Source organism: Phocoena phocoena, chromosome 7, assembly GCF_963924675.1.
Source record: "Phocoena phocoena chromosome 7, mPhoPho1.1, whole genome shotgun sequence".
NCBI classification, from domain to species: domain Eukaryota; kingdom Metazoa; phylum Chordata; class Mammalia; order Artiodactyla; family Phocoenidae; genus Phocoena; species Phocoena phocoena.
The window spans coordinates 108535659-108547937 of record NC_089225.1 but is presented as its reverse complement, the minus strand read 5'-3'; the positions used below and the strand labels follow the sequence as shown (position 1 = coordinate 108547937).

Below are 12279 nucleotides of genomic sequence, written 5' to 3'. Positions count from 1 at the left end.
TGTCAATTGACCCTAGAGACCGAGTTTGTTATTTCTCAGTAAAATTTTCTACTTTCCATAAATACATCTTTGGGTTTGATCAATATTTGCCAACTTAACTATCACTTTCGTAGAACCTGACCATTAGAATTTCAGAACCCAAGTAGGAAAAGAAATTTCTACTTACATAAACTGGCTGGTCCTCAGAATTCTAGTAAAGCTAGTCTGGAGTTTCGGTCATCTCTCTGTTCACTCTATATACGTGAGCCTAAGGTTCTGGCAATCCAATCGCCCGCCAGTGCTCCCCCCTCCCGCTGCCTGCCGAGTCTCCTCCACCAAGAGGCCCGTCCACATACCCCCATATACCCCGGGGCTCCGTTTTCAAACAGCTTTGGCCACCCGCAATGAAACTTTAAAGATGAGCTGTATGAGTCTCAATGATGATGTGATTCAGTTTCCTTTTTAAAGGGTATCTTTTTTTTTTTTGCCTCGAAGAGTTTTATTTATTTATTTACATCTTTATTGGAGTATAACTGCTTTACAATGGTGTGTTAGTTTCTGCTTTATAACAAAGTGAATCAGTTATACATGTGTTCCCATATCTCTTCCCTCTTGTGTCTCCCTCCCTCCCACCCTCCCTATCCCACCCCTCTAGGTGGTTACAAAGCACCGAGCTGATCTCCCTGTGCTATGTGGCTGCTTCCCACTAGCTATCTATTTTACATTTGGTAGTGTATATATGTCCATGCCACTCTCTCACTTTGTCACAGCTTACCCTTCCCCCTCCCCATATCCTCAAGTCCATTCTCTAGTAGGTCTGTGTCTTTATTCCTGTCTTACCCCTAGGTTCTTCATGACCTTTTTCTTTCTTAAATTCCATATATATGTGTTAGCATACGGTATTTGTCTTTCTCTTTCTGACTTACTTCACTCTGTATGACAGACTCTCTAGGTCCATCCACCTCATTACAAATAGCTCAATTTTGTTTCTTTTTATGGCTGAGTAATATTCCATTGTATATATGTGCCACATCTTCTTTATTCACTTATCCGATGATGGACACTTAGGTTGTTTCCATCTCCTGGCTATTGTAAATAGAGCTGCAATGAACATTTTGGTACATGACTCTTTTAAAGGGTATCTTAAGGATAACCTATATAGACAAGCCAGGAAAACAATTAGGGAATCATTCAAATCAAACTCATAAAACAGGAGCACAGAATAGTATACATTTCAATTAACAGCCTCTTCTCTTAGGACTTCTAGATGCTAATAAATATAAATACTGGTTTGGGGACTTCCCTGGTGGTCCAGTGGTTAACACGCCACACTCCCAATGCAGGGGCCTGGGTTCGATCCCTGGTCAGGGAACTAGATCCCTCATGCCATAGCTAGGAGTTCACATGCCACAGTGAAGATTCCACGTACCACAACCAAGACCCAGCACAGCCAAACAAATAAATTAACTTTATATATATATATATATAAAATACTGGTTTGGAGCTGTCAAATACATTTAGGGCCAGGACTATTAACCTGGTGGATGAACCCCTGAATTAATTTGCAAAATATGGCACATTTAATGCCTTTCCCTGGATCCTAGCTTTCATTAGATTTTCACAAGTCAAAAAAAGGCCAACACCTACTAATTTAGGACTTTATTTAGATTAGATCTTTATAGACAAAAATATTACTGCAAATTCTAAAAGATATCTCTTTGGCTTATGCCTAAAACACTGGTCTATTTGTTTGGCAGGTGACAAAGTGCCAAAATGTAAGAAATGATCAGTAAGTGCTAGTCTACACAACAGATTGATCTGAAAAGACCAAAGATCTTATTAAAATCTCTTTTATTTAGAAGGCAATGGGGAGACTATGTCAAGAGCATTTATGTAATTCCCAGCAGAGCTGCTGCTTTTGACAGAATAAGCAAAGACAGGTGCTCCTACTGGATGCAAAGTGGTGGTGGAAGGGTAAAAAAGAGGACCCCCGAACTATTTCATAAAAGGCCTCTTGGACTTGGTCTCTTCCAAGACTCAGTAAATATTAGCCAAGGGGGAAAAATTATAGGCCAAGTAAGCCATTTGTGAAGGAAAGATCCTACAATTAGTTATATGATATATATATAGGACTGATATTTGTTCCTGAAAACTATAAAAAATGCTGCCAGACACTATGTTATTTCTGTAGACCTAGTAGAAATTTTTCATTTTATTAACACAAATTATGTTCTGGCACAAATTATGTCAGTATTAATGTTGGTTAGTATTTACTTCCTCTTTAGCAGCAAAAAAGTAACACTATTACTAATCCTTGGTATCTTTAATTTTCTTATAGGTGTTTTTACTGACCAAGGAGTAAAACAAAAATATTTTTAGTGCTATCTGTATTTAATTGCAAGGCATAATCAAAACAGACTATCTGTGTAGATTTTTATCACAAAATCTCTATTCTTTTTTTTTTTAAATTAATTAATTTATTTTTGGCTGCACTGGGTCTTCGTTGCTGCATGTGGGTCTTCTCTAGCTGTGGCGAGCAGGCGCTACTCTTCGTTGTGGTGCGCAGGCTTCTCGTTGCGGTAGCTTCTCTTGATGCGGAGCACGGGCTCTAGGCGCGCAGTCTCAGTAGTTGTGGTGCACGGGCTTAGTTGCTCCGCAGCGTATGGGATCTTCCTGGACCAGGGCTCGAACCTGTGTCCCCGGCATTGGCAGGCGGACTCTTAACCACTGTGCCACTAGGGAAGCCCAAAATTTCTATTCTTATGATATGGTTTTATTATTGTTTTGTAAGTTTCAGCAATTACCATTCATAAGGTGTTTCTGGGTAAAACACAAATTTTGATGGGTTTCAAACTGCTCTAACTGCCAGGGATTTAAGTACTGAGTCATTTTCATGAAAATCAAAGGCCAGGGTAGACAAACTGGGTGCTTTATATGACAACGTGTTCCAGCAAAGGGATCGGTAGAATTGCTCTTGCTCTAAATACATCAGCAGTAGTAACACAGGGACTTCCCTGGGAAGCCCGTGCTCCGCAACAAGAGAAGCCACTGCAATGAGAAGCCCGCACACGGCAACAAAGAGTAGCCCCCGCTCTCCACAACTAGAGAAAGGCCGTGCACAGCAGCGAAGACCCAACGCAGCCAAAAATCAATCAATCAATCAATTAATTTATATATATAAAAAAGTAGTAGTAACACACATGCTTCTTCAGCAGGTCTATAGCTCAGAGGAGGCTGTTTTGGCAAAAGCAAGGCATCTACAGTCTTAACACTCAAGCTCAGGTCCCAGGTTTCACGACTCCCTGTCCACGTAAATCAACCATGTAAATCAAGTAGTGTCTCTGAGTTTTCACCTGTCAAACAGGGGTGATACCCACCTAACGGCACAGGGCTATTGTGAGGATCAGAGGAGATAAAGTAGAGAAAGGTATGATGGTGCTACTTATTGTTGGAGAGTGAGCATGTATGTGCTGCAAGTACGGAAACCGGACAAAGTGGTTCCTATAAAACCCTTCAGTCTATTCTTTGACCTTGTCTTACTATTATTATTTTTTGGTTGTGCTGTGTGGCTTGTGGGATCTTGGTTCCCTGACCAGGGAATGAACTCAGGCCCTTGGCAGTGAAAGCCCGGAGTCCTAACTCCTGGACTTCCAGGGGAATTCCCTGACCTTGCCTTACTAAATATACATGTATATTTAATTGAATATCAAAATGTTAAAAGTGGGCTATGCCCATGTTCAGAATTCTGGGAGAGGATTTCACTAACTCTCATTTCCTGTTTTAATGCCATCCCATTTTGAGTACTCTGAGGTCATTCCTGAAACAATGTCTCATCAAAGAGACTTCAGTCTTGATTTTAGAATCCTTGTCCAATAAGCTATTTGTTAAATACATTTTCCTAGATGATACACCCCTCTGTTTATTCTCAAGCTTAGATACGATGTCAGTCATTTTTTGCTAGGCTATGGCCACTGGCATTATTAAATGCATAAACCACAGCCCGATGTGTAATTTAATTGTAGAGTCCATGACTCTAAGATTTTTTATTTTCCTTCTAAAACCTGTACTATCTTGGAAGATCCCCTGGTCAGTACGTATTTGAGAAAACACAAACGCTAACGTATCTGTAACTCAACAGCATTCTCTAGTCTACTTGGAAACCCAGAGCAAACATCTACTTGGCTGTATCAGCTGGAAAGGATAACTGAGAGGGTAATAATGCGTTGGTCAGATGATTCCTCACACAAAATACTGTATGTTTCAAGAAGATGAACAATTCAAAGACTGCCTGAAAGCAGGGCCAACCAGATGCCAGCAACACAGCTCCCTTCTGTTTCTCACTCCAGCGAGATCTCACCTCCGAACACTTCCCAGAGCTTCACCCTCCGATCCATGCCTCCCGTGGCCAGGAGCCGGGGACCCGGACTGAAGTGCACGGCATTGACCTCCCCATCGTGAGCGTCCTGCAAGACAAGTGCCCTGTTTCAAAGCCAACCCCTGTCATCCCCAAGAAGAAAGGGCCCAATACTGATGGACACTCTGGACCCCTAACCAAAGGTTAAAGAGGGGACCCAATCACAAACGTGGGTTCCTAGCCCAGGGTCTCCTGATTCTATTATCATTAAATACTCATAGTTACAGTTCTATTTTTTTAAATGCAGTGCAACCTTCTTAAAAAGCATTCAGAATCTGTGTAAACTAATTGCCTAAAGTTTGTCTTTGCATTAATTTTCCTTCTTCTAAGAATAATGTAATTTCAATCTATACTGTACTATGATCTTAAGAGCTTAAAAGTAAGCCTATGGTTAACTGCCTCTTCTGGCCCAGACTGCATTAATACCGCATGTTAAACTATGTATCAAATTAAGGTATAGCATGGCTTCTCATGACTTTAAAAAAAGAAGCCTTTTCTTTTTTTAAAAAGTCTTTCTTTTGGTCTCCCTAATACGAATACATCCTGATATGAGTAGATGGTGGTCCTACTGCCACCCATCAGCGTTAGAGTAGAATCCCAGGTAGCTCTTTCTGGAAACAACACGGCACTACATGTACTAGCAGTGAGGCCTCCGCCAAGTTCCTTCACTTCCCAAAGCCTCAGTTTTCTCGTCTATGAAGAGACTTCTGCAGGTTTTGTGAGCTAGGAACGTGTCCGACCATGACTCGGCCTTTGACAAAAGTAGCAGGTGTTATTTTGGCAGAACCTACATTCTTCACAGGGAGATGTCTGAGAATGGCATCCACGTTGGAACACATGATCTGAAAAGGTGGTGGCATTTGTGTTCAAGATGAGAAAGGAAACCAAATAAAAAGCACCCCATCCCAGAATGGGAAGAGAGAACACTAGACATGACTATAATCTCCTCTCTTAAAAGACCATGGATACTAGGGGCTTCCCTGGTGGCTCAGTGGTTGAGAGTCCGCCTGCAGTGCAGAGGACTCGGGTTCGTGCCCCGGTCCGGGAGGATCCCACATGCCGCGGAGAGGCTGGGCCCGTGAGCCATGGCTGCTGAGCCTGCGCGTCCGGGGCAAAAAAAAAAAAAAAAAAGACCATGGATACTGAAATATTTATGAATGAAATACTATGAGATTTGCTTTAAGTTGCTCCAGCAAAAGTGTGGGCGTGGGGTGGGGGGCAGATAAGATTGGCAAACGTGACTGACTGAAGCCGCCCGACAGGAGGATGTCCGGGAAGTTCTTTTACTCTCTACTTCTGCTTATATTTGAAAATTTCCATAATCAAAAGCCAGGGGCGGGGGACCCTGCAATACATGAATGATAAATACTAGATCCTCAAACCTGTCATCAATCACTTGCCTAAAAGGTCATTTTGGGAATACAAAATCTGATCTTCACATTTGCTTGGGACTGAAAAAGGTGCCTGAAGTATCGAGAACGTGACTCATGAACCGACTGGAACAGAAACATGATTTCTTATTACTTTGCTTGATCTGCTTTCTCTCCACCCTCTCGTGTCCCAGGGCTGAAAAGCTGTCTGACAGGGGATCAATCTTTTTACCTCCATACAACTCCGTTTTCTTTGTAATGATACCTTTCTACTTCGGAGGTCTCAGATTGAAAACTTGAGATCACGCACCATCACAACCATGGCTGCCTCTCATCAATCTCCTGTGTGGCCGGTTCTGTTGGACGCTTGTCAGCTGTGCACTGCTCACTCTCAGAGACACACACTGACAGAATCCCCAATTATCAGCTGCTCCATTACCCCATACACACGACTTAAATGTGACAGGAGGGAAAAAATGGGCTGCTGGGAGTTGAGGGCAGGGAAGGCAATGTGACGTTAAGTGCAATCAGACCTTTTACCAATCATCATCGACCTCCGAGGTGACCAGGCCTGTTAGAGAATCACAAGAGTGGAGTGGGAAGGGGCCTTAATAGTCCCCCGTCCAACTCCTCACCCACAGCAGGACTCTCTTTACAACGACGAAGGTGGCTAATCGCTCAGCCAGTTCATTGTATGGAAATAACTATTAAAGTTCCTCTTTATGCCCGGAACTGAAAGCTCCCCCCATATAAACTCCATCCCATTGTTTTTTTCTTTTTTGCGGTACGCGGGCCTCTCACTGTTGTGGCCTCTCCTGTTGCGGAGCACAGGCTCTGGACGTGCAGGCTCAGAGGCCATGGCGCACAGGCCCAGCCGCTCCGCGGCACGTGGGGTCTTCCCGGATCAGGGCAGAAACCCGCGTCCCCTGCATCGGCAGGCGGACTCTCAACCACTGCGCCACCAGGGAAGCCCCATCCCATTTTTACAGCAAGCCTTTCTCTCCCCGAACGTCAGCTCCTCCAACTCACCCCTCGCTACACAAGAGTTAACCCAACTATTTGGGCTTTGCTCTATTCTTCCATCCCCCACCCCATTTCCTAGCCCTGAGCCAGGGACTCTACAATTCCCCAGGCCGGTTGCATGTCCGCTCAATTACCCCAGCCAGGATCTGGATTATCCTTTAGTACTAGGACCCAGCTCCACACTCCAGCTGACAGCCATGGTATCACAGTGGCTTCTGCCCAGGAGTTTCTCTGGCTTCCAACCATGTGCTCCTAATGGTCAGAAGTCACATGGACCTGAGTATAATTTGTGAAGCCAACAGCTGCCCTACTGACCTTTCAAAACAGACCACTGACTAGAAACTCTAAATTGGAGCCAACTGGTGACAACAATTGCATGAATTATTCTCTAATTCCTCACCATCCCAAATTAGCTCTCCCCTTGCCCCACCCCCTCATGCTACCCATCCTCTCAGCCAGTCCTACATTACAGAGGGTGGCTGCAAATAAATTCTGTTCTCTGAAGAGCGGCAAAATACACTAATTTTACTTACCTTATCAAAGCAACTTTGCTTTGCTTTGCTTATCAAAATATAATCAATCCTTTCTATCAGACAGCCAACAGGTTGTCTGATAGAAAGTTCCATATGAACAAAACAATAATAGAAAGCTTAGCTGCAGCAGGAGAAAGGGTCCTTTGTCAGGCTCTGTTTCTTTATGAAGCTTGGTGGGCTGTGGGGATAAATCATACTTACGAAGACACACATTGCAGTCGTTGGCACCCTCACTTCTTTACTAGAGCCAGGATGAGTATCCACGTTATCCTGGGGAACTGGAAAGGAAGACACAGAGCGCCTCCTAAGAAGTAACATAAAGGAAAACATCAGGATGGCACAGGCTTACTGTCCACCAAACTCTCAGAAGGGATTCAAAGACATCTTTTATCAATAGCTTCTTTTCCCTTCTAGACCCTCCAAACCACAGAACGATTCCCCAAATCAGAAGCGACCTCACTCAGTGACAACTGGAAAGACAGTCAGCACTTACCTGTGCTCTCCTTTTCGCTAACCCACGGACTCCAAAACTCAACACTGAAAAGCAATCCTGAACAACTGCTGCCCCCGTCAATAAACAGCTACAAATGTTCTCAACTTAACGTAACCGCTAGCTCAGAGGGAGCTCGTTGGTATTTTCATAAAACTATTTTAAGATGATTCCTATGCCTGGTTACAATCATCCTCAGCGTACACTTGTGGTCAAGGTGGAGCTGAACACATGCCAAAAGAAAGAGCGACCCGGCCTTGATTACTGTACAGAGCTCAGCCTATTCGCCCGTCTCAGAGGGCTGACAGCATTCCTAGGAGCATGCAAAGCGTCCAGGTTATTAGCACATGTACACGTGATGATTGGTGTAGTGAAGCAGTGATCAGCATAATTATCAACGACCCACACTTGCATGCTGGGCTAAGAGAGGATAATATTTTCACCTGGCAGCGTCAGAAGAGTGATGTCCCAAAAGGGGAGACTCGGACAGACTAAAGGGTAAGGCCAGAGATCAGCACGCAGCGAGATTAAGAAAAAGGAAGTTGAGGAAAAAAGGAAGAAGCTAAATGAAAAGCTGAAATTAAGGCATCTGTATACTCTGCACTGAAATTCTGGCGCACGTTTAAAAAACGACAACAAATCATGTACATGTACTCAGGTATATTTATACACATATTAACAAGGAAAGGTGAAGGTTTTCTAACCTACCCAAAGATATTAGTGATAGAATCCAGAAGGCCTCCAGCAGGCTGCGAGAGTCGCTTACTAAAGAGGAGGGGAGGATAGGTTTAAACCTTAGAAACATTTTGCCCAAATAATCAATCAAAAACAGTCCACAAAAGTACCTGGGAGCGTTTCCCAATGAGCTCCCAAACCCCAGCTGAGAACCCCTCACAGTACTGAACCAGCAGAAAGCATTGGGAAGGTAGGAGGGAAAACCCAGCCTTGAAGTTTCAAAAGAAATACGGTTCCCTAGCACTAAATTAACTTCCCTGGAAATAATGCTTTAGACGATGAACTGTCTAAGTGACCTAACAACAACTTCTAGTGGTTAATGACCAATCCCATTCTTTTCATCCTGTTTTGGCAAATTAAAAAAAGAAAAGAACTCCTGGAGCCCTAGTAAGAATTAAGCAGTATGATCTAAACAATCACCCTGCCTAACAAGGTCCATCTTTCAGAAAGCCACTACACCTTTTCTGCTTCTCTTCACAGCTGGTGGCGGCACTAAGGGACGGCTAGCCTCCTGTTAAGCAGAGGTGACCCGAGAAAGACGGAGACACCCTGGAGCCCGCGAGCCCCATGGCTGAGTGAGCGGGGCTGCACGTTCCAGCTGGGGGCGCCACACCGTTCCCTGGCCCCGCCCACAAGCATGCCGCCGGGCTGCTCCGCCCCTGGCACAGCCCGTCTACTCACGCGGCTGCTCTGCTGACGGCCCGCACCGGAGAGGCCTCCTCAGCGTGATCGGAGGTTTCATCCACAAGGACTTCAATGTCATCATCCCTGGAAAGAAGGGCAAGAGGCTGAGTCTTTGATGCTGCTGAACAGAGCTTTGCTCTGCGAAGGCCGACACCAACACCACTTCCTAATCACACACAGGCTACGTGACTTGGCTGTGACAGAGGCAGTCAAGGCTTCTCTGGAGAAAAAGGAGCTGCCATCTGAGCAACAGCGAAGAAACCATCTGTTCAAGTCAAATCCAGAATTCCAACTGCAAACAACTTTACAAGTGAGCTTTTGCTCTTTTTAGGTCTAAACACAGCTCCCACTTGGAAAGCAATGACATAATGGCTTATTAAGCCTATATTCACATAGCCAGCACTAAGGTAGATTTTTCTCATCAGAAGTCTGGTTTGTAGCTCAAGGGCTCCCGCATGCCAACTGGACTGCAGCACTAAGAAACAGTTCCCGTGAGACGGGCTGAATAACACAGAGGATAGCTAGGGGCAGCTATGGTGTACAAGAAAATGCCAGGATAGGGAGAAGATCCAAGTCAATAAGGAAATGGACTGCTAAAAGGGCAATGAAGTCAACGGGTACCTAAACAACCCAGTTCTAAATATTACTGTAATAGTAAAAAGACAGGAAAGCAAGATCTAAACACAATTCATTTTTGACTCTGGGTATTTGAGGCTTATGTTCAAGCATAGCTCTGGGTATTTGCTGTTTCTGACATTTTAGAGAGTCCATTATATTACACATGAGATAATCAAGTCACAGGACCATGCTCCTTTGCTGGTGTTTATCCCACCGGATGCAAAGCTCCTCTGGAATTCCCCTTCCTCCCCGTTTTCCTGGCTGCGGGGAAGGCAAGTAATTATTTTGGTCTTAATGACGTCCTACCGAGTTGCGATCTTCATGGAGAAGCAAAATAATAAAATCTAATAACCCAAGACTTTATTACCAAACGTTTGGATTCATAAGAACTCGAGAGATTTTTCCATGATTAATTATCTGGATTATGTAAATATATACTTCAGAACTTGTTACCAAGCAAGTTAAACCAAGTTCAAGTAAATTTATTTTCCTTGGCTATTGATTCTAGGGTCCCGTGTAACTGAACCCAGTCTTGGCCAGGATTAGAGGAGAACAAAGGCGGGCCTGAAGACAGAGAACAGGCTGGGCTTTCTTCTCTTCTCAGTTGTGGTCTGAGGGTCACTTGTGTCCGCACAAGGGTAACAACAGAACAGCAGACATGGCAAGAGTAACAAACCTGAGCTGAGCCTATGTAAATGGTTTGTTTAAGATAGAGCTGTATAGTTATAAAGGTACTTGGAACAGCGCAAAGGCCCAGGACCACGAGAAAATACCAGCATGTGGTAACGTGTTATCAAAACCTTTCAAAGGTGTTAATGTCCTTTCACCTAGAAACTCTACTTGTAGGAAAGAACAGAGATTAAGAACAGGCCTTTACAGTCAGACACCCTTAAGTTTCCACCCTGTCTCTGCCTTTTCCTTTGTGATATGGGGCAGGATGCTGGACCTTTCTACACCTAGTCACCTGTTTATGCTGGCCAATAAGAGGCAGACAAATGATGCTTTTATAAGCCGTTATTTTTAAGGAACCAAATCTCATTTCCAGGTCAACTATTTAGCTACTTTGTAGCTTTGGGCAAATACACCTGAGATTCATTTTCTACATGTGAAGAGTATAGAAATTATGCACATATAGCTACATCTAAAGCAAAGGCTTGGTATGAGATTTGTTTTCTTATAAATCAAGACCTTTGTCTGGCAGGTGACTCCTGAGTGAATTTAAATCACTCCCCTCCATTTACAAGCAAGCAACATTTAAAAAAACAGAAGATCACAACTCTAATACTATATTCCAGAACCTATTTCAAAGAGGGAGAAGACCCCACATCCTGAACCAGAGCAAAGGGAATGGAGTCACTAAAATTCTCTGAAAACAAAGCTTCAAATCTCAGGGAAGACCCTCCACCCAATTCCAGATTAGGAAAAACTCCATATTGACTCAATTGCTTTTGTTCCAGGAAATCCCAGTTTTTACTCAGGCTTCAAAGGTTTGCCCAAGCTCCACTTGAAGCCACTAACCAAGAAGAGAGCAAGAGACAGAACCCCAGCCCAGCATCACACTGCAACAGCTCCAACCAGAGGCAGAAAACAGGTCGGTCTCAACAGGAAAACAGCGAGGCTGTCACTGGTTAAGGGTGGAGGAAGTCAGAATTCACACTCACAGCTAATGAATATAAACTGAAACAACTTTCTGGAAGGTAATGGGTGTTTTTTATTTGCTGCCCTAAGTCTTTTCGTTTTCCTTCTACATTTTGTAAAATGGTTTTATAGACACAGAATATTATAAGACTATTTCAAAACAGCAAATCAAATTACTACGAGCATAGTTTCGATTTGTACATCTCTACTCACTGCTCAGCTGGGAGAGGTTCCTTTGCTGCTTCTGCGAGCTCCTTCTGCAGCCGGGCTTGCCGCCTCCTATTTAAAAAAAAAAAAAAGCCCACTATTTATGTCTACTTAAAGAAAGCATGGGGTTTTGGCTCTCAAAAAACTACTTAGTAACACATTTGAATATTCAATGCACTTAAAGTAACAACTACCCTGGACAAAGATACCCAAAGTCCCAAATCCACAACTGTAACTTCAGCAAGGATCCTATTATAATGGATTTCAGAGCAAAGCCCTAGGAGGGATTAGAGAGAGCAGTGAACCAGCAAGGGAGAAGCCTGCCTGTGGGGACCCAGGGCCTCTCAGGACAGAAACATGCATCAGGTTTATCCAGGGTTAGTCATGGTCGAGACTTAGTTTTCTGAAATAAACAGTCTCACACTAACATATCAAGAGCATGAATAATAATAAAAATTCACTTGTACCTAGCATGGTTTTATTATTTTACAGAATTTGACTCATTTAACACTTATAACAAACTTTTTGAGGTTAAGTACTATGATTCCCATTTTATAGACGAGGAAACTGAGGTATAGTGAGATTCTT

General features: G+C 43.6%; 1 protein-coding gene and 1 non-coding gene across 5 annotated transcripts in view; both read right to left on the bottom strand.

The window, feature by feature from the left end:
• The window catches only part of ATG16L1 (autophagy related 16 like 1), a 45409-nt gene that overhangs the window by 19642 nt on the left and 13488 nt on the right, over window positions 1–12279 (bottom strand). For 2 of the 4 annotated variants that reach the window (XM_065880818.1, XM_065880819.1), the window contains 4 exons: window positions 11698–11763; window positions 9226–9312; window positions 7521–7623; window positions 4337–4442 (listed from right to left, as the gene is read on the bottom strand). In XM_065880818.1, coding sequence (XP_065736890.1) covers window positions 4337–4442; window positions 7521–7623; window positions 9226–9312; window positions 11698–11763 — 362 coding nt within the window. Of the gene's footprint in view, window positions 1–4336; window positions 4443–7520; window positions 7624–8252; window positions 8301–8517; window positions 8575–9225; window positions 9313–11697; window positions 11764–12279 lie in introns of all 4 variants that reach the window. The other 2 variants (XM_065880816.1, XM_065880817.1) reach the window with 2 other exon arrangements.
• On the bottom strand, window positions 6043–6318 carry LOC136126167 (small Cajal body-specific RNA 6). Its single transcript, XR_010656063.1, has one exon. It is a non-coding gene; the product is annotated as a small Cajal body-specific RNA 6 (non-coding RNA).